This window comes from Pantherophis guttatus, chromosome 1 (assembly GCF_059756535.1).
Source record: "Pantherophis guttatus breed Tessera chromosome 1, ASM5975653v1, whole genome shotgun sequence".
Lineage (NCBI taxonomy): Eukaryota > Metazoa > Chordata > Lepidosauria > Squamata > Colubridae > Pantherophis > Pantherophis guttatus.
This window is the reverse complement of record NC_142063.1, coordinates 242874406-242898298: the sequence shown is the minus strand read 5'-3', so window position 1 is coordinate 242898298 and position 23893 is coordinate 242874406. Positions and strand designations below refer to the sequence as shown.

The following is a 23893-nucleotide window of genomic DNA, read 5'->3' as shown; positions in this document are numbered from 1 at the left end:
ATGTGGTCAATTGGTCTATGTCTTTCATAATTTACACACATTGGTTCATTACAGCATAATATCAGGCTAGTGAAAACCAAGGGTGTGGTATTATAAGCAGTATTGGTAGTGCACCTAGACATTATATTATCTAACTTGAAAATATTTCTAAGATTTCCCCCATTTTTTTTTCCATGATAAAAATAGTTTTCACCAAACGTTGGTGGTGCACACGCACTACCAGCCACTCTTCCCACCACACCCCTGACCGTGATTGAAACGCAGGTTCTTGAGATTGTTGATTTAAAAAGTATTACAAAAAATTTCCATACAAAAAACTATTTTCATAGAAATCTTGCATTTCCACAAATAAATCTGAACATTCTTTTCCCTCTTGTTTTTGGATGAGGGAAAAAAAGGCTCAAGAATGTTGCTCATTTAAACACCATTGATTGTGTTGAGAAATGCAGTCCACTTTCCCTGCTGGTTAGGTGGCCCATCTATACTTCAGCTACTTGTGAGAACGCCACAGGCTCCCTTGAGTTCATTTTGAAGCAGGAACAAGAGTTTATCCAGACCCCCCCTTCAGGGCTACAAATTACACTCTTCTGCTATATCAAATGTGTACTTTGCTTCACAGTTAAACAGTGACAGAATTGCTTATAGTTAGGCATCATAAGGAACATCATCTTTAAGAAAAGAAACTGAGGGAAAACTTTTTTTTTTTCTTATTTAAAATATGGCCCACCTCCTTTGGGTTCTCTCCAAGCTCCAACACAGATGAATTATGTGATTTTCTATTGGCATAGATTTTTTTTTATCTTTATTCAGGTGAATGACACAGCGAGAGAAACAAAAATTGCAAGTAACACTTCTGTTTTCATTCTTCTATTTACGGTTTCCTTTTTCATGACTTTCCCTCTGAATAAGCTCCTATCAGTTGGCAGGCCCGTATTGACTTTGGTCAGCAATTACAAGATCTTCTATGCTCAAGAGTACAGAATAGAGTTAGGGTTTTTTGTTTTTGTTTTTTTCTGTGAATAGAGTTTTGATCTATTATTTTTCAGAAACTCCTCTGGTACAGTAGTTACTTTCTTGAAGCTGTTTGATTGCTTCTCCAGTCCCTGGCAAATGATGCACTTCAAAAAGAAAACCTGCCGTTTCTCACTGCGATTCCAGAAAATTCCCATAGAACTTTTGCTTGTTACAGAAAGGTGGACCCCATGACAAACGGTGGAATGCCAATACCCCAACCCCTCCCTCCCCTGACAAATACGGTTGCTCTGTGATGCTTGTGATTCGAGTCTGGCCTTTGCAACTGCTTAGATCTCAGAGTCTCTAGTTCATAGACACAGCGGCATGAGGTAACTCATTTTATTTTGCACAGGTTGCATATTTCCACAGGAAACATTCTCGCAAACGTTGGTTTTGGGGCATGGGGAAGGAAAGGAAAGGAAAGGGGGAAAAAAAAACAAGAGTTTGTGCTTGGGGTTGGGTGGTCTCCCAGCTCTATGCCATAGTTTCTTTTCCTGGCAACCTTCTGTCATTAAATGTGTGCATGTTGATAACCTCTTCTGTCTTCACAATTACAGGAGCCTGTGGTTTGTGTTTTAACCGACGCTGACATTTCAAGGACATTCTCAGCTCCTCTACCATGGCACTACAAAAGGACCTCTATAGGAGAAGTGTAGGGAGAAAATGAAAAGAAGAAAATAGAAAATCATAAAATTATTATTGCTGTTATTACAGTAGCACATAGATTAATTAATCATTTGATGTTATTAATCAAGTCATTTATTTTCAATTTCTAGCTGAAGCTTAGGCCAAACTAGTATGTGAAAAAGATTGATAAAAATTCTGCTCCCAAGACTGTAGCTAATACTCCTTATGGGCAACATTGCAAATTTTGAGTCATTTCTCAACTGGAATTATAAATCTTCTGATTGCTTAGTCCTCCCAACCCTTAAATATATCTGCCAAAATCTCCTTACAACATTGTTATGTTTTAAAATATGCATCTCGTATGGTTAAACTGCCATCAAGCTGCTTCAGCTTTCTGAAAACATTTTATTTTCTAAGTAGGTTCTAATGATGTACATTACATATAAAGAGTTGATCCCATGTACTGTATATTACTTGGTGGTTTAATGAGGTGGTGATTAGATGAGTCGCAGCTGATAATTGCACACATGGAAATTGATGTAGCTGAAATGAAAAGATCCTCTTTGGCATCCTGCTGAAACCCCCTGCATCAGTGATTACTGTTGCACAAATGGAAACTGTCAATGGATATTCCAAAAGTCATCAGCTTATGAACATACATGCTCACAAGTATTCTTAGGATAAACATGCATTCAAACACCTCTTTTCATTAGTTGCTGCTAGCAATGGTCTTCAGACCATGACATTCTGAATCTTCAAAATAATGTATATTTATTCTGAATAAATGTCTAATTTAAATATTGCTTTTGTATTAAATGATGCTAAGTTAAATTTATAATAGTGCTGAATAATCAACAAAAGAAACCAAAAAGTTACACACCCTGGAATTCAGCACTCACTCACTCATGTATAAATTACATCTAGGTTCAATAAAGGAGAATATTTGTAGCTCAAATATTTGAAATATTGAAAGGGGTCTCTGGTGCTCTCTGAGCTTGACTGTTTTCTTGCAGATGTTTCAAAGAACACCAAGGACCCCTCATTACATCTAAAATCAACAGGGCAATTGCATTGCTTTTTCCTTGAAGAAGTTATTTTGCTTATGGTCCAAGAAGCTTCATCACTTCTTGGATGAGAAGTGAAACATCCTCTTCCTCAAGGGAAAAAAAAACCCATAGTCCAGTTGCCTTTTGAAAAAGAACCTTTGAGACAACCATGACTGGATGACTGAGAATCTCCATAGATATCAGGGACCTTATCATCATTCCCAACAAGGGAATGACAAGGAAGCTGGAAACCAAGTGGTTTGAGAGCATTATACTCAGCACACATTCAGGTGTGCACTACTTAAAACACTTTTGGAATATAATCAGTTGGAATAAAATACAATTCATGCCTAAATTATTCCCCTACACTGCAAATCAAAAGAAATAAAACCATGTCCTCTTCCTCTGCTTAATCCTATCAGGAATGTAAGTATACAATGGCGTAGGAATTCCAAATGCTTTGTCCAAAATGAAGAGTTTGGAAACAAAAGAGCTTTTGCAAAAAAATAAAAAGGTTGCTCATTCTTTCAATGCATTGTTTGATGCTCCCCCTTGAAGTACATTATAAAGTTCAAGAACGTCCTGGGCTTTTCTTTCTTCGATCAAGTTTAATAAGGCAAATCACCTTAAAAACCACAGGGAGATGCATAATTGAGGCTACAGACTATATCTACTACCAAGCAGGTTATCATAAACCAAACTCGGGTTTTGTATGGTTAACAGTGGGTCATCGGAAAAAGAAAACCTGTCAATGTGGCTTCATTTTTGTCAGGTTTCAGGGTTTCTATGTTGTTTCAACACGACCAAGTGTATAGCACTCATAATAGATTTGTTACTTCTGGTGATTTGATCATTTTGGCTGAATTTTAGTAAATCCAAGAGGAGAAAAAGCCAACATTTGAAAATATCTTCATACATTCTTTATTGTTGGAACAGTAGTCTTTGTAGTTATACCTACACATGCACAGATATGGGCTTACAACTAAAAGTACCATTTCAAATCAAATCCAAGGAGTTCTATGATCACAAGATATGCATTTTTTTTCTGCAGGTATTTCTGCTGCTTTATTATACAATCCTCTACACATTGCAGTGGTTTCCCCAAAGCAAAATTCATTAGTGCCTGATTAATTTAAGACACAGAATAGCTTCCTCTGTCCATCAAATCCCAAATCATAATGGTTACAATGAGCCAATTGTAATGCAATACAAACCATTATGGGGCTGTTGTGCTCTCTCTCCCTCTCCCCATAAGTGCATGTGGGGAGAGAGAGGGAGGGGGAGGGAGGGAGGGAGAGAGAGAGAGAGAGGGAGGGAGGGAGGGAGGGAGAGGGATAGAGAGAGCATTCTACATTGGAACCATTACTTACTTCTGATCACTATTGTATTCAAGGAAATAGCAATATGTAGCACAGGTATGTAAAGACAAGTTTATTATATATTATAAGTTGGAGAGTTACGTACAGATTGTATAGGCTTTTTTCCCCAGCTAAAAGTTTTGCTCAAACTTTCCCAGATGTCAAATCAGAGTCTTTTTTTAAATTTATCTTCAAACTTCCTTTTGAATACAGTGAATATATATCTTGACAAGCTATTCCTGAAGAATGGTGTGATCTATTGAGGAAACCCCATGCATACAATGAAGATTTTTGCCACTGTTCAGATCAAAAGGATTTCTAGAATTACAATGTTCTGTGACCAGTTTTCCCACTTGTTTTTTTAGTCCCAAGTAGCCAGGTTTGACTCAAGTTAAGAATGTGTTGTAGATATAGAAGCTCTTCACTGTTTCCCCTTCCCATTTTCCTTTCATATTGAATTAGATTAGATTATATGACAGAGACTGACAAACAGACATGTGGATGGATAGATAGATGGATAGACGGTCCTTCTTCAACAGGACAATAAGAGATATGTTATATTGGGAAAACAACTGAGAAGGGAAAGCTTAAACTTTTCTCCCAGTATTGGTTTTTTATTTATTTATTTATTTATTTAGATCCATATTTGGATCTACATACATGGTGATATAGAAGATCAAGTATTAGGAAGTTATTTAATTTGATCCTAAGAAAGAAAAAACAAAAAATCTCTATCTAAAGGGAGCTCTATCCAGAAAGTTCTGAACAATATTCATGAATGTATTCTGCACCTCCTTTTTGCTTTGTTAAATTCGATCCACTCAGCCACCCAACTTCCCAAAAGGAGGAACAGGATAAAACAAAATGCAAAAGCTGAAATGTATTTGGAAGCTACAGCTGGCACAGAATGCAGCCACATGGACATTTCTTGGGGGCCCGAGTGTAAGTCATGTTATAGCCCCGTTGTGCAAGCTAAACTGGTTGTCACTTTGCTTCTAGGTCCAATTCAAAGTATTGGTTATTATCTTTAAAGCCCTTTATGGCATGGGTTCAGGTTACTTGAGGAACTATCTCACCCCACCTGTGCCAGCAGAAGGCATTGGCCCACCTCTTCCCCTGTGCCAGCAGAAGGTGCATGTTGTGGACCTTGTCAATCAAGGAATTCTGGCTGGCAGGAGGAGTATATTTTCTGCTATGGCTTATCCTCTGGAACATATTGTTCAATCTAGAAGTGGTTAAAGGACTGAAATAAGACTCTACATCCACCCCATGTGTAACTTGCTCCCTTCCTTGCCATCTTTGTTACTTTTAAGTCAATTGTAATGTTAATATTTATTATTTTATTATTTTGTCTTCTTACTTACTTTTACTTACTCTAGCTTAATGACAAGAAGGACTAGGGGTGACATGATAATATCTAAAGGGCTGCCACAAGGAAGAGGGGGATCATCCTATTCTCCAAAGCACCTGAAGGCAGGACAAGGAGAAATAGATGGAAACAAATCAAGGAGAGAAGCAACCTAGAACTAAGGAGAAATTGCCTGACAGTGAGAACAATTAATCAAAAGTGGAATGACTTGCTTCCAGAAGTTGTGGATGCTGCAATACTGGAAGTTTTTAAGAAGAAATTGGACAACCATTTGTCTGAAATGGTATAAGGTTTTCTGCCTATACCTGCAGAGAATTGGACTAGAAGACCTCCAACCTGGTCCCTTCCAACTCTGTTTATTCTATTTATTTGTAAGCTGCCTAGAGTTGCCTCTGAGTGAGATGGGCAGCATATAAATGTAATAAGTAAGTAAATAAGTAAGTAAGTAAGTAAGTAAGTAAGTAAGTAAGTAAGTAAGTAAGTAAGTAAATAAATACCATTAATATTTTCTCTTTATTAAATGTTTTCTTGCTCAAACTAGGCAAAGATATCTTATGTGTTGAATAAATTCTCTGCAGCGTTCATTCTACAATACGGAAGTGCAGTAATTATTATACAATAGAAGATAAAATATTCTAAAATATTATTTGACTAATGAAAGGTTAAAAAATAGGAGGATAGTTTGGTGTTTATTAGGTGTTGCAAATTTCTTTAATATTCTCTTTCTCTCGTTCCTAACAACTCCATGGTCCTTTCCAGGAAGAACTAGGCCTGCTGGAGACATCTTGCTAGGTGGTTCTCATCTTTGGTAGCACCACTTGGGTTTCCAGTTCCCTGCAGTATCAAGTGTCTCCACACATATAATAGTAGATGCTATCTGTATCTGCTATCTGTATCAGATGAATATAAATCTGTAGTTCACTCAGTGACTTTTTTCAAGTCAATAACAGCAAACAAATTTGAGACTCAGTAACTGAGATTAATTAAATACATACAGGCCTATTCTTATATATATATCAAATCACTTATGTACTCAAAGAGTTGCTTTATTGGTTCATTTATATTGACAGGAAGACAACATTATTATTTGATATACATATATATAAATTTGGAGAAGAGAAAGAATATCTATATTGCAACTTCCCTTTTTTCTTGTTTTAATTTTTGAACGGCTCTGCCATTGTTTCCCTTCTAGTTTTCTTAAACAAACATATTCCATTTTTTTGTCCTGCTTATCTCTTTACTTTAAGGAAGTTCATATAAAATTGACTGTCAAAATTTAGTAGGAATCTACAAGCTTTACTCAGAAATGTATTACTTTCAGCTTTGCACAACAGATGGTATTTGAAATCTTATTTTAAAAAAACTTTGCCATTTATACCTGATGTGAGGGTCAGTGTTCTACCATCTATTAGGACTTCTGCATCAAAGTGCTTTTCATGTTTGTTTGCTTTGAGAGTTGCCAGATTTCTCTTAGCCTTCTTTTCCTAATAAGCTTCTGATCACCATTTCTCCAAGAATATCAAATAATGAGGATATTAGCATTTGACAGTCCAGATCGTTTATGGCAATGTTTAAGGATTGGTTTATCTCAAAATTATTAAAATAGTAAATCTGAGAAGCAAAACAAGTAAACCTAGATAACTCACATCTTATAATTCACCTAATTCTTATAATTTTAAAACTAGATAGAGGCATCATTTTCTATTTTAACACTATTATAATTAACCATTCAGTTTGGGGGTCAATGGAACAATTCACTTGTGTAAAGACATTGAAAACTTTGCCTTCACTTGTTTATCAAATAACCAAGAGATTAATTAATCTCCAGATCCAGACTTTGCCAGGAATAAAATAAAAAAGAGTCTTCTTCAAGTAGTACAAGATTTTAAGGCTGTGGATGACTGGAAGTCTTAGAAACTGCAGAGATTCTATCTAAGAAGACTGAAAGGATTTTTTTTCCGGAGTAGTTTCTACTGGCTTTCCTATTTATAAACTTGAATTATTCTACCAGTCTGTCAGTGGTTTGTGCAGTAATAGAAGGATCTTCCTGTTAGAACTAGCCATAATGTTCTCCTGAAGAAAATAGAATATTATATACTCTTAATTGGAAGATAGTAAAATAAGACCTAGATATCTCTTAATGTGAACTTTCAGGTCTGCTGGTTTCTAACCTTCACCTTTCTTTCACCAAGAGTATATTATGTTGAGGACAATTGTGGCAAGAATGCTCTGGGGATAAGTGAAGACTTATCTACTGCCAACATTAGGTTGCTACTAACTAATGAACAAAGGTTTGTCAGTGATGAGTAATTACTAACGATCAACTGAAGCAAAGACCTTTGAGTTTTGCTGACTCACCTGTGGATCTAGGTTGGGGTTGATGGGATTGCACTTGTGTGGTTCCATTCTTCCCTCTCAGAGAGATCTCAGAGGATGATATTGGGCAATTGCTGAGCTGCCTCGTGGGCTCTCTTTCATGCGGAATTCCACAAGGTTTCATTCTGTCATCCTTCCTTTCAACATGTATATGAGGCCACTGGGGGAAGATAATGAAACAGTTTGGGCTGTGGTGTATCAAGAGGTAGAAGATACACAGCCCATTTTTTTTTCTTTTCCTACTTGTCAAAGCAAACTAGTGAAGACACTAATACTTCTTAGGGCCATACATGAAGGTCAATAGTTGTACAGAGACTGGACAAATAAAAGATGATGTGATTGTTATGAAACTCATGCTATTTTGCTGTAGGTTCTGCAGTAAAGTTTTATGGAAGGAAGTGGGCAGAAGGAGTGCAGTAAGACAGTAATTCTAGGAACTCTTCTATGTTTTTAGGATTTTGGAATATAAGACACTGTATTTTCTTGCAAGAGGCTGCTCCCATTCCATAAGGACTATTATAGGATCATTCTAAAAACACAGCAAGATACTTGCACTGGAAGCTGGTAACTTTCTGCTAACTTTGGTAATGCTGGAATCACGATAAAATAGATGACTTGCTATTTAAAAGCATACATATATGAAAAAGATCTCAAGTCACTCAATGGTCCAAATTCTGTGGAACTGAACCATTCTCAATTGAAATTTAAGAGAAACTGAGTTATTTTTGTACATTTTAAACTACTGGATACTTTAAGATCTGAACTGCTAATTGTTTGGTATCATGCAACTGATTCCATTGCAATGTCAACTCAGGCAATTATTAGAGAGTGATTTCAAGAAACATATGAAACTGTGGAATATATGGAGACTATATCTGAATATCTGTAATATTCTGAAATTATTAAAAAAAAAGTTCTTGGGAAAGATAACTTATGCACAAGACTTCTTCGATGCTCAATTAACTCAACATGATTTTGAATCTATGGATCTATTTGTGCAATGGATGTGAAAGGAGAGAGAGAGAGAGAGAGACTGTATCTTTAACCATAGTCATGAACTCCTACACTGCTTGTAAAAAAATTACTAGTTTACTTCATGTATTAGGAAAGAACATTGTGATTGTAAATTGCTAAATTGAAATGCCCAATTTGGACAAAAACTATGAATCAATTCTTGATGGCCTTTTTCCATGTCTATTAAGGGAATGTTTTGTGAAATATGTCTTATTGTTTCTTTAAACACAGAATTTCTATATTCTGGTTTTTAGAACAATGTAAGAAGCAAGAGTGTTTTATCTAGCACATAGAAAGAGGAAGACAAAGATTACTGGGCCCACCTATAACACATAATATGACTTTCATTATTCTGTGTCTTCCACGAAAATCCTTCTCTGATCCTTGATAACAAACAACACCATATCAAGGAACAAAGGGCAGAAAACAATTATAAGTACTAGTCAGTATCCTAACAAGGAGCTGCCTTATACATTAATTTCATCTGTGATGCTATGATAAACAGATTGACTTTCACAGTGCAATAAGCCTGTTTTTCCGACAGGGGAAAAGATTTACATCAGCTGGTGTAGTATCTTTTTTAAGCAAATATTTCTTAAAACAGTGTTGCAGGAATCCTCAAATGGGTTGGATTGCTTTATCAAATATTTTAAAATGTTGCACTGGCCCCCAATACTAGTATTAGAACTCAGGTCAATTGGCATTTTAAGAAATATTATACTTTTATAACCAAGATTTTTTTTAAAAAAAGTCAAGGATTAATTCAGGAAAAAGTACAAAGAGCTATTTAGATTTGCTATTTTCATATAAAAGATTTGGGCATATGTATCTACCTGTAAAAAGTTATGGCTTTGTACACTTTTTTTAAGGAATGTACTTTTAAAAAATAAATTCACAAATGCTCCCAAAGAATAAAGTGCTTGTGTTTTGTGCACAAACTGTTTCTGTACTGGAAGAAAAAAAACAAGAGATGTATCATAGATACTGAGTTTCTGAGCTGACTGGCCTCTCCAATTTGTATCCTCAAATTGAATACATACTAAAATGGTACAGTCTGTTTTTTACCCAAGACTAGTTCCGGCTGTATGATAATGGGACTAAAGTTTAAGCCTAAAATAGATTCAGTCACTCACTCACTCACTCACTCACTCACTCACTCACTCACTCACTCAATATCTACATGGTTCACTATCAAACATTGTAAGCCTGATAGTAATGACAGATCCTGAAGAGCAGCAAGTAGCAACTCATAATGGAGTGTACTATATAGATATAGACCTATCAGACTTTGGGCTGCAAAAACATGGCAATCCACAAAGAGAAATAGAAAAGGGCTTGGTGCTTCTTCCCTATAACATCTGTCCAGCCTATTAGGTCTCATCAGTTAGGGGTTGTCATTCAGTAGGAGCATGAAAAAGGGTCTTCTCCGTAATGGCCCCCTTTTTATGAAACACCATTCCCCCTGATTTATGGCTTTATGGCCAACTTGCTGCTTTCCTGAAAGGCCCTAAAGATGTGGTTTTGTCAGAGAACCTGGGGACCACAAGTGGAAACAGAGCCAATCAAGTTATTGTGTTGTTGTTGCCTTCAGGGGTAGGGTGGGGTTTTATGATATATTTTTTTTAAAAAAAATTGTGAGCTGCCTGGCATTACCTATGCATGAGTTGGGTGGCTATATAAATTTGTTTAATAAATAAATGATAAAATAACCTTATAATAATAGTAATCTTGATTTCATGACCCAGATTGGTTGCCATAGGTATGTATGCCTCCACACATCTTCTCTGGATCAAACTCAGGATCTGATCATTTGCAGTGATAAGGTGTTGAGAAATAAACCATGACTACATCATCAACTGACATAATGATCATTAGAAAAAAGTCTTGGGCTGAATCTGAATCTTTCTCACACACAAAAATGCCTAACTTGTACAATTGTCATTAAAGTAGAAGATGTTATTTTCTTTCACACTGTCCAAACGAAAATGCATTACTGCGAAAAAAAAGTTTTAAAAGTTTTATTTTTTCAAGGCTGGTAAAGTATACAAGGTGGAAGTGCTCTGCTTTTGTATTTCACATTAATATTATATCATAGTTTTAGCCTGGTTTTCCTTTGTGGAAGTTAAGAGTACTTTATAATAATTTATATTACACTAATATTTTCCTAACGTTATTTCTGTGAGTTAATTTGTCTGTCAAGGAGCCATTTGTCATCTTGGCTACTGCTTTAAGAATATAGCACTATCTGTGATATAAATAAAGCATTTGTTTCATATACATGAGTAGAATAGCTTACATCACAGCAAATCAACTACATCAGCTGTAAACAGTTGGGTAATTGTTTAATGCAACTTTAGTTTCTGAATATGCTTTGTGAATGTCTGCTAAATGCCAGCATAAAGTTACAAATGACTGAGTCATTTGCTAATAGAAGCAATTAAAAATGAAAATTACTTGGTACTTATCTCAGAAAACAAATGTGCGGTTAATATATATGCTTTCCAAATAGATAACATAACGGTGTGTCTTTGAATTATAAATAATAACTCAAGAATGGAATGGTATATTTAAAAATGAAAATAAGGATGCAAATATTTTAAAATATTGACTTGAATTTGAAGTAGTTTTCAAGTGTGCTCCTTTGCTCCAATGCAAGCCAAGAGAATCCAGTGTAGTATTTCAACTAAAGGTTAAAAATAAAAATGACCAACTTAGACATTTTCCTTTGATGTTTGATAAGTTCCATGGCTGTATTTTTTACTCATTTCTTATATTAGAACTTCAAAGCAGCATTGCCTCAGCTGATATCTATGTTTTATGTTAATAAGGAACAGTCAGTTCTTTAAACCTTAATAAATATAATATTTGAAGGTTGTATAAGGAAGTAAGCATCAGAATCAAACTTCCTGTAAGAAAAATTATGCTAGTTATAACTTAGACAATGTAATTGTCTAAGAGAACATAATTTAAGATAAAGCTAATAAATTTACAGGAGAGTCAGTTTGGTATAGTGGTTAAGTAGCTAGAAGCCAGGAGTTCATGAGTTCTAGTCCCACGTTAGGCACTAAGCTAGCGAGGTGACCTTGGGCTAGTAATTCTCTCATCCCTAGGCAAGACGCAAGGGCAAACGACTTCTGAAAAGCCTTGCCAAGAAAACTTCAGAGATTAGTTCAGTTTCCAAAAGTCAAAAAGTATTTAAACATATAAAAAGCAAAACAAAACCCAAAAGCCATTAAGCATCTTTGTATTTGGTATTTTGGTATGCATGTATATCTTTTGTATGCATGTATATGTATATGCATGTATAGAAGTACTGTATATATAGATGTATACACGCACACACATTCACTTGTATTCACTAAGATACTGAATATCAGAGAACATGACTATTAACCACACAAGGAGTGAACATTTTTTTAAAAAATCAGGCCAGGCATATATTTTGTGTTTCTATATTAATTTTAACTTTCAACAAACACACAAAAATGGTTATTGTCGCATATTCATCCTAAAGCATTCTCAAACATATATATTATTTGTTAGACATAGCTTTATTTGTTCATCCATATTTGATTTATGGGGGAAAAAAGGAGGGGTCTTAATGAAATCAAAGTGCACCAACTGCCAATTTTGCCAAATTGTAACCTAGTTACAAAAACAGCATGGAAAATGGCCCAAGATTCCTTTGGTCTTTTCTAATTCAAGAACCAATTAAAGGGGGAAAAAAACCAATAATGACAACAATAAATGCAAATCTCCAAAATTACTTGATTGCTTTAGATCTGGCTATTTTGTGATGATTTCATAGAAATAAGACTGCTGAAATTTTTCAGGCAATCAATATTAGAATGATAGTATGGTTTAACAAATTTACTCTGATCAAGGTACATATGCCTTTCTTTTTAAAAAAGCATTAATAAATATATTTACATACATACATATATATATATATATATATATATATATATATATATATACATATATATATATACATACATACATACATACATACATACATACATACATACATACATACATACATACATATATATATATATATATATATATATATATATATATATATATTCTGTCTACAAAGAATGTGTCTTTCAGAACACAAATCATAGATAGTGACGGTAAGCACTGTTTGTATGGTTTTGAAATCTTTCCTAGATTAAGAAAATCTAGAACACATATTTGTAGTTAAATTGCATTACAATAGCAATATAGAAGTTTATATTTCACCAATTCATTTTCATTTATTTATTTATTTGGTGCATATCTGAGTTTCCTTTCTTCTTGCTCCTAAAGATTTCATTAATATACTTTTAAACTGAATGTTCAATGCTATAAAGATCATTTACATATTATTGTATCTACTTATGTGTTCACACATAGAAGAAGACCAATAGATTTTGATGACTATTTGGCAAAGGGGAATTCAAAAAAAAAAAAAAAAAAAAAACAATGCTGCAGAGAAATATAGATGAGACCAAATCAAAAAGTGGCATGGTATACTCTTCAGAGAATGAGACATCATTTTTCACTTGATAAACAGACTGAAAACAGATGCAATGATCATTTTTAAGCTAAACTCTTCCACAGTATTATTAAATTAAGGTGATGGTGATGATGACAACAGGAGCACCTGTGGGAGAAGAGAAAAGCAATGCACTCTGCTATTCCTCCAGACCTCTGCTGATCTAAGAAAAGGTGAGAGACAGCAGCATAAATCCATTTGACATCGGGAATTGTGATTTAGCACCAAAAAGTGAATTACATCCACAACCTTCTGCAGTGACAAAGTCATCAAATGAGAAATATTTCTGACCATATCAGGCCCAAACCAATTGATATATGTTATCAAGGAGTAAAGTTACAAATACCTTCTTCATAGCAACAGCTGCATTCACATGATCAGCTGCTAATGACTTAATGATCAGCAGCTAACAACTTAATATAGCCAATTCAATTATTAAAAGAAAAAGAGTTGATATCAATCTGATTATTAACTTCTGGAAGATTATTAACTTTCATGAGAATGTAAGGAAATCATGAACTTAAAAACTGAGAATTTATTCACATGGATCTGCTTCCCCACAGGCACTTTGAAAGTGTCTTCTCATAGAATTCAAAGCAGCAAGAAGTTGATTAGATAGTCTGATTTGTACATCTGATGAAACTGTGGGTCAGACAATCCTTTATAGCCCTTAAAGTGCCACAAGATCTTTGATTGATTATATTGCTACAGACTGGCATGGCCTTGCAACCTCGTCAATAAAATAAGCAGTGGCTATTCATTTTTAGAATAGTCATCACTGAGCCTCTGAATCAGCTCAATACATTGTCTTGTTTAGGTTATATGCTAAGAAATAGCCTTTAAATTAAACAAAGACAAATCTCTAATGATAAAACAAGAAAATAAAAATGCACACAGTACAACATGTCTCTAGAATGAAGTCGTTATATGGTAAGGCTATGCAGTGCTTCAAATGTGATTCCAAGAATGTGTTTCGTGATACATGGTGATACAAACGTAACACATGACTGTAAATCTTTCAAACAGCTGCCCAGAACAGCTCCCAATTCCATTAACACACAAACACACACAGCAACTTACAAGAGTTATAAAGAAGTAGTATGTTTTCATTCACATGCACACTGTTGCACATTTTCTGAACTGATCCAAAGTGCTGTGGTTGTCTTAATAATATGCATCATGTAGGTTTTTATAAATCAGGACGGCATAACCCAGGTTAGGCATTCAGCCGAAACCCATCAGGGCAGAAATTTGTACTTGCACTAGCTGGTAGTGCTTCCATCATCTTCATTCCAGTGATGTTCAATATGAAGAACTCAAGTAGGTTTCTATCTGCACTAAACTGAAAATGTTTAGAATGCCAACCTCCCAATAATTATGAATACTTCTAGCTTATCTGAGATGGAATGTAAATCTTATATCATCATCATCATCATCATCATCATCATCATCATCTGGGTTTCTAACTCAAAGAGGTTCTATGTATGGTCACTTAAAGCTGTGTAGAACTTTCCTTTAAATATGTATGTGGAACATGGGATCATCAGCAGTGAAAGAGTAGAACAGCATTTAGTAAGTCCTTGAACTGGATTTGGCAAGTAAGTCCCTGTTCTCTATTCCTTTTCATTCAAATTATTATAACCAAGGCTCAGTTTTAAGGTAGAATCTATCATATGCACAGCCATAATCTCCCACTATCATATCTCCATGTAGAAAACACATACATCATTGTGTACCAGAAATGAAAGAAAATATAGATCAGTGCAATATTACAGAAGTATTTGAACAATTCAAGATTGCTTAATATATGAACTGAGTTGTAATATTAAATCATTGTAAAAATCATATTTTATATATATGCATATTCATTCAATGCTTAGGAAGATAAGTCATGCTGTTCACATCATATTCTCATATATCAACTAAAGTTGCATCTAAGCAATTTAAATGCAACTTCAACTGTATTACAAAACTCACAATAAAATGTTTGAACTTTATATATAAATAAAAATAGTTTTTATAAAAAAATTACAGACCAAGAATACAAAACAATCACTCATTTCTGACATATTGTTTTAAAAAGGGATAAAGCCATTATGATGTATACATTCATGACTGAAGTCCATTTTCTAAAAGAAAAGTTCATTTTAATTACTAAAAACTGCAAAACTATCTTGACAGAATGAATTCATCCCCCATAATTAGCGAAAAACTAAATTTTCATCCATACCATAATTTAGTGAAACACATACATATTCAAAGAACTGATAAGGAACTTGTGACCTCATCCATTGTTTTTTTTTAAAAAAAACTTAATATAAATATTTCTTCTAACAGAACTTTGAAAAAATAATATACGTGTTACTAATGAAAAAAGCTAGATAGTGAACTATACACACTTACACCAGTGAACCAGGTATAACTGCATACTAAATAAATGTGGTACAAATAGGATTAATCTACAAGTGCAAATTCAGAAGTCCCCAAACTGTTAAAAATTATGAGAACTATTAAGCATAGCATCTGCAAAAGAAATATATACTTTGTGTGTGTTGTATGGATTTACTATACATTTTAATAATAGTAGTGCCAAAATATGCATTTAAGGAGGTCACAAGCTCCTCAGCTGTGCAAAACATATTTTCTCCCTGCTTTTAAATGTATATTCATAGCAATCCATATAAATAAAAGACATGTTTGCTCATTTTACGTATTACATATATACAGATAAGTACTGAAACAAAACTTCTATGGATGCTTTTGTCTCTTTGAAAAAATAATCAGTCATCCAGTTGTTGATCCAGTATCAAATAAATTCAAAAATTTACATTTTAAAATTGGAATCTGTCCAAGTTACAGATGATAAAATCATAATCAATAGTAAATCCTTAATATATTGACTTAATGCTTTTCCAGATGCTATCATCATATGTTGAAGAGTAAACACCTTCCAGTAAGGAAATAGAAAAAGATGCTTTTTAGACTTCTGACTTTGGACTGATAGAAAGTTGTTTCAGTTAATACTCAGCTCTATCTGTAGAAGGTTAATTTTGTTTCCAATTAACAGATTTCACTTTCTTCTTCATCCATAAAATTAACTGCAGTGAACTTCCAGGAGTAAAAAGGTGTCTTTTTTCAAGCTTGAATAAGAGGAGAAATAGTCACTTGTCCTGAAAGCTGGCTACAATTAAAAATATTGACGACACATTAAAAGTTGTAAAGATGAAAACTTCAGTGCTCATTCCCTAAGAACTTTAATGATGTGAGCAAAACTATGAAAGACATCAGAATGGCTTTTCGGTTGGTTGCCCAAGAGATTCTGACTAGACCATAATTGCAGAATTAAATGTGAAAAGGGCAATATTTACCTTCTCCAACTGAGCATTTTTTTTGGATTTGTACAAAAACTCCCCCACTGCCACAAAGACGGAAAGTACCAATCCTGCTGCCAAAACAATAAAGATGCCACCAATGTTTTGTACTCCAAGGGCACTGGCATCTTTGCTTTCCTCTTCTGGACAACCATTTCCTCGCCACCATTTCTCCTTCATCATGTGCAGCTTGCCTTCCTCTTGCAAGTGAAGAATGGCTATAGTTATCTTGTCTCTGTAGGGAGACCCTGCAGGATAGAAGAGGGAGAGCATAAATTACAAAGAAGGTTCTTAAAAGCATGGTCACTGGCAGAACATTACTAAAGTGTGTCTACTGGCACAAGAAGTCTCATTTGATAGGAAACTTTGACTGTTTTGGGAAAAAAAGGAGCATTTTATGCTAAAGCTCCTTGGAGGTTCATTCTTCATGGTCCTGCTTTTCAAGAGGGAATGCAGGACATGTGATTTTTAATATAAATAAAGTCCTTTAGAGGTGGTTTTCCCTTTTCTATGTTTGAGTCCATCATAGGATATACTGAAATGTACTTTGCCTCCAGTAGCTCTTTCATCCAGCAGGAAATATTTAGAAAGATGAGATAGTGCTTCTCTCTATTTCCATATGTAGGAAATGGCTACATACTTTAATGTTCTTCGTCAGTAGAAACAGAAAACTATCTCTCCCTGAAATTGGAGGACACAGGCTACTTTGGAGAATGCAAATCATGTCTGTCTTTCACCTCATTGCCACTGCTTCCTGGCCACCAGCATCCATAGAGAAGATTCTTCCTCTTTAGAATCATATTAAAGAAAAAAATCTTGCTGTATTTGGTTAATAGTGGAAGAAGATACTATTGATCCAGTGTGGCTGACTGGGGAATTCTGGGAATTGAAGTCTACACTGTTTAAAATTGCCAAAGTTGAAAAACACTGGTGTAAAAGTTTACTATGCAGGGAGTAAAGCAAGTCACTTCTGCTTATAGCTTTTAGCCACTACCGGACACAGGGATTTACCTTTAAGTAAATATGTCTAGCATTACACAGGAAATTATTTTGCACTGGTAACAGACACGTTTGTTGCTGCATAGCATAGTAGTGCATATGTCAATAGAATGCAGTCTAAATTCCCCCTCTCTCCTCACTACCAAAACAATGATCATACTATATAGCAGTGATGGTGAACCTATGACACATGTGCTGGAAGTGGCACGCAGAGCCATCTCTCCAGGCACGCCAGCTGTTGCACATTGCTCTTCCAGGTTCCGGTGCGCATGTGTGCCCCAGGAAACTGCTCTTCTGAGAGTGCTCCCCCGTGCGTGCACGGTCCCATTTTGGCACTTGGTGCCGAAAAGGTTCACCAACACTGCCATATAGGATGTGTGGGTCAAGGGTTGCCCACTCTTGATTTACTGCCAGAAAGAAATATCATCTTCCTGATATCCAGATCCTACTCAGCTATATTTCCTGAACTGCAGGAAAAATAAGAGGGAGCTGGTTATTAATGGAGATCTCCTTTCCTAAAAGATGCTCTTGATCCTACTCTAATGTTGTTTTTCTTTCAGTATCTACCATGTTTCAGGTAAAGCATTAAAACATCTAGTAGAACCTGATAGACTTCACCTTTTTCAGCACCTTTCTAAATCATCCAGGGGAAGGAGTGGAAAGACTATTGATCAAATTTGCAAGATTAATGTCATACAGGACAACATCACAATTCTAAGTAGAAGCTTTAACACTGGGTCAAAGATGGGACTCAATAGTGATAGGTTTTAGGTCCTGCATTTAAGCAAGAAAAACCATGCGAATAGATACAGGATTGAAAAGATCTGCTTGACAGCACTACACATGATTTAGAGATTCTAATAAACCACCAGCTGAATATAAGTAGGCAGCAGCTTAGAAGAGCAATGAAATATTGGGCTGCATTAGTAAAAGCACTGCATTCAAGTCAGAATGCAACAAGATTCTAAATACAACACTTTAAAAGGGATATGGAGAAGGTGCTATTGGATCACAAAGAAGTAACCATGATGATAAAGGGTCTGGAAGCTAAAAAACTATGAAGAATGTTTAAAGGAACTAAGCATATATAACTTCTGAAAGAATAGTATCTTCCTTTTATTCATTTATTATTTATTAAATTTATATGCCACCCATCTCACCAAGAGGAGACTGTAGGAATTTTATAACCAAGTAAATGCAATAAGATAAAACATTAAAATATTAAAATAATGAATGTTAACATTAAATTGATTTGCAATTAACAAAGATGGCAAGAAATGAAGCAAGGTGCACAGGAGTATATAAGCATATATGATATCTATATCTTTATACCAGTAGATGATAAAGGTCTACAAGTAAAAGGCTGTCATGCACAAGAGACAGAGGACATACTCTTTGTTGAAACTCAAGAGTAGTTTAAAGGCCAATCAGTTGAAATGAATAGAAAAGAGATTCAACTTGAATATTAGGAGGAACTTTCTGACAGAAGGAGATGTTAATTGTTGGAGCAGTCTATCTACAGCAGTAATGTATTCTGCCAAACTAAAGGACTTCACACTGGAGTTAGATTTGTTGAAAAAGATTTAGTTAGTTCTTGCAATGGGTAGGATACAGGATGGAATGACCTATAGGTCCCTTAGAATTCAGATTCTACCAAGAAATGTATAATTACATAAGCCTGCTACTGGATAACAGTTCACATTTGTCAAGATCAGACTTGCATTTCAAATTGTTTCACTTAATCCTGAAATGTTAAATGAGACAGAACTGCTCTTTCCCAAATAAAATTAAAAAGGCTCCAAAATACTCTACCCATCATTTTGGCACTCTAGGGTCCACAAATGAGTCCTCATCATATTTCAGAGGATAGTTTGTGTCATTCCTTATCTTCGTTTCTAAACGGATTCACTACCATTAACAATGACAGATGCATACTGTTTTGATTCATGTTGGTGTATTATAATTCTTTTTAGAAAGCTTGTAGGCTACATAAAAAATAATATGACAGAGGGAAGGATGAGCATATTTGTAATCACTGTTTTGTATATGTTTGTGTGTATGTGTGTGTATACATCAGGGGTGGGTTCTACTTACCTTTACTACCGGTTCGCATCACGCCTGCACACGCTCTTCTGCGCATGCGCAGATCACTTATGATGACGTACGGGTCAGTGGGCGTCAGTGAGCCTCCCAGCAGTTTTACTACTGGTTCTTGCGAACTGGTCTGAACCAGGGGCAACCCACCACTGGTATACATACATACATATGTGTATATATACATACTGTATATGTATGTGTATTTATTTATTAAATTTGTTTGCCACCCATCTCACTACAAGACAATTCTGGGCAGCTTACAACATTAAGATGAACCATAAATATATAAAATCACATTGAAAGTCCAAATATATATAAGATATAACTAACAATGGGGAGAGAGGAAAATATATGTTGGGGGAGGGAACTGCTATTAGTTCAACTACTGCCAGTGTGAAATTTTCCCATTGGGGCTGCAAGCCAACTGGCAGAGCCAGGATTTCAGGCTGTTATGGAAAATCAGGAAGAATGGGAGACAATGTCACCATGTCTTCTCTATCCATCACAGCTTGTGGATAGTCTATAGAGGTAACCCAATACAGAGCACATTGCAGTGATCAGTCTAAAGTGTGAATGAGTTACTAATGACAAGGCACAATTTTACACTTATAATGGAGTACAAGCCAACAATGCAATTTTTGACTTCTGTTTGCTTTTCTTGTCCACCTTTATGATCACTACAGATTTCACCGGAAAATGCTTTAAAAATTGTAACTGCTATAAATATTGGTCTAATTTATGGTAGCCTCAATTGACCATGCATAAAAATAATAAAAGTTAATGATAAGAACTGGGAACTCTTAACTGTTTTGGTCATGTAAAGAGAAAAAAAAGATATATAAGACCAAACTGACTACTGCTTAGTCTGTGACTATATTTGATACCATGAGTCTAAAAATCTATATAGACTGATATCTTAATTTTAATCTTCCAACATTTTTTAAACAAGGCAGTTAAGCAATGCTCTGTTTTTCCTAGATCCATCATGTTACATGTAAACACTATTTATCAGAGTTTTATGTATAACACTCTTGAGCATCAGATCTGAGATCTGACTGTAGCAACCATTCCATTTGTCTTCATGCTAACATTAGGAGGCGGAAAATTGATGCAGAGGTGTTTATGTTTTTGTAGCTCAAATGTGTTTGCAATATATTTTAAGTTGCTGAAGAGGACAAATACATTATTAAAACATGACATTTCTTTCCCCAGAGAAGCATATGTGAAAAACTATTTTTTTGCTTTAGAACTTATTAATTTCTGAAGTAATATGCAATATCAGGGTGAAGAGATGGGAGATTGAGTAGATTTCATGAAATGCATGTGTGTCAGAAAAAACCCCCAGTACATATGGAGGCTTGGTCACCCTTTTCTTTAGTTCACACATAAAGTTAGAAATCTTCTCTTCTCCATTACACAAATATGTTCAGTTTCAAAAATATATTAAAACATCTGTTGATCTATTAAAATCTTAAGCAAATAGTTAAAGAAATTTGAGAGGAAGAGAAATGTTTCTGTAATGTAAATACAAAAGGAAAATATGTAAAACGTTATTAGGTATTACTTAATAGCTCTGAAAAATTATCTGATATTATTCCATGAAAAATTTGAGAGTGTATTCAAACTTGTTTTATGTTTCCAGATTCCAAAAATCATAGAAAATGGTAGGAATTGTACAAAAGGAATTATAACTTGTCATTTTTTAATTCATTCTGAACTGCTTTATCCAGGTTGCTATGTATTCCTCAGGGTCAAAATTGGCTACTATGCACTTTAGAAAAGAAATGGCAGTGATATAATCGCCAAAATTTGGCAGTGACATATCCATGTGGCATGGATGAACTTTCTCATAACTTTCTCATACCTTTCTTAGAAAATTAAAAGTACAGAGAAACTCACCCAAACACAGACAACAACAAAATATGAAAAACTATAGGATATCTCAAAAATATCTATATATTTGACATTATGTATCCATTATAACTTTCACCCCAATTATGTGTACCTCTCATCTACCAAGTTTGCACACCCCAGTCCAAAGAAGAGTTTAAATACTGCCTGTGAGAAAAGTAGAAGGGAGTCTGGTGGGAAAAACTAGATCTCAAACTTGTACCTACTGTACATTATTTCTTTTAGAAAATTTTGAAGAAGGAATATGTTTTGTACTTGACAAGAAAAAAATGGCTGTGTGTATACTAAAATTAATGTTACTTTTGACTCCAGAATCTTAGATAACCAGAGGGGCACTACTTTTCTCCAAGTGGGAGGTATCATTAAGATTGTAGGAATTCCTACAATCCATAATAATATTAAAGCCAACCACTGTACCATAACTACTTAATGAGGAATATGAATACTCAGTGGCCTCAGAGTGCTGACAGGCTGCTGTGAAAGAAAGAGATGGAGAACAGAATGGAATGGAATGGAGTATCCTGCATAGAAGGCTGGTTGGCATCTTGAAGAAACAGATTTGATTGCAAGTAGCCTTTTAATTCAAGGTGTTGATCAAAGGCATTGTCTCATAAAAATAGTGCTTTGTAGACTTCGAAGCATTTTTTCCTAATTTCATTGAATTGTTACAAATGCAGTTCCAGTTTTCTAGTTTAGTGTACAATCTTGCCCTAATTCTCTTCATGCCCATTTCCCATTTAGAAGAACAGAGAATAGTGGATGGGATCCAGCCTATTCATTTATGCCTTTATATGATGCCTTTAATGGCTGACTGGCTTGCAGCCTATGTGTTAGAGTAAAATGATACAGATGTTCAGTTGCTTTCTTCTCCCCAATTGCCACAAAATTATGCACCCAGGTGTTTTGGGTGCGCATGTTCACATTGTGACAATGTTCCCAGTTGCTTAAGCAATGGCATTACTGCAATTACATTTTCTTTCTATTGCTTTCAAATTAGTTTTAGAAACATTTGCAACAATCTCTCAGGAACTGAAATAGAAGCCTTAGGAATGTAAGTGCTGTGGATTTTTTGCACTTTTCTATCATGTGTCATTTATAAAGGCTTTTACATTCCCAACTGCCCTTTTCCTTTGCCTGATTTTTATAGATACAATAAGAAATATTATAACTGTGCTCTTGGGCTCCCTCACCACCCAAGATTCTTTTCTGACTCCCCAACCTCCTTAATTAAATCTAGGATAACTCACATTTTCAGAAAAAAAGCACTGGGGAATTTTATGCTATTATAATTAAGATTTAATGAATATTTAATGCCTGGATTGTATTTATACATGAGATTAGAGTAATGGCTTTCGGTTTAAAATACATTTCAATAAAAATGAACAGTCTGGTTGATCCAGAGAATCACATTTATATATTTTGGCATTTTTGTCACATGTGTACACACACACACACATGACAAAAATGCCAAACAGCTTTGATGAAAGAAAGATATACTTTGGGGAAGAGGCAGTTTGCAGGATTTGACATATTTGCTTTTCAACCGTTTCTATCATATACACCTGGCCACTTCACATATATTAAAGAAAACTGCAAATGATACCAGATTATAGACATGTACTCTTACACATCAGAAAATGAAAGTGTTTTCTACTACAAACTCTATAAGAGGTAAGAGCAGTTCTTAAATTAAGAACCATGTTTTCTTTCTCTGAGGAAGTTTTTTTTTTTCTTCTAATACTGTTCTTCTATAACGGAAGCAGCTATTAAGTTTGGTTTATTTTTCAGAAAGGCATCAACTGTGTAGTTTGGTCTTAAGACAAAAATCAGTATACTGGTTACTGTCCATACAATACAATACAGCACAACACAACACAATGCAATACAACCCTGCTAAGTAGGAATGAAGAACACTTCAAACCCAAGCCATTTCCATACAAGAAAATACAAATAATAGCGCTTCTGCCTCATGGACTCTGAAGACCTAAAATAAGGACAAACTTATTACTCCATTCAGCCTTATGCTGTTTGGAACGCTCAACATATGAGTATTTTGGATTGCCTTCCCTTAGCTTGTCTCACACTAGAGATAACTTTCCAATACAATTGATCAATTAGTGTAAAATGTTGCATTGCTCTCTCCCTAGTCACACAAGTGCATTTTAGAA

General features: G+C 34.9%; 1 protein-coding gene across 3 annotated transcripts in view; it reads right to left on the bottom strand.

Moving 5' to 3' along the window:
• Positions 1 to 787: 787 nt before the first annotated feature.
• GRIK2 (glutamate ionotropic receptor kainate type subunit 2) overlaps positions 788 to 23893 on the bottom strand; it is a 522039-nt gene continuing 498933 nt past the window's right edge. For 2 of the 3 annotated variants that reach the window (XM_034409067.3, XM_087882605.1), the window contains 3 exons: positions 16716 to 16966; positions 7776 to 7953; positions 1507 to 1653 (listed from right to left, as the gene is read on the bottom strand). In XM_034409067.3, the coding sequence (XP_034264958.1) occupies positions 1640 to 1653; positions 7776 to 7953; positions 16716 to 16966 (443 nt within the window). In that variant the 3' untranslated portion in view covers positions 1507 to 1639. Of the gene's footprint in view, positions 1654 to 7775; positions 7954 to 16715; positions 16967 to 23893 lie in introns of all 3 variants that reach the window. The other variant, XM_087882606.1, reaches the window with a different exon arrangement.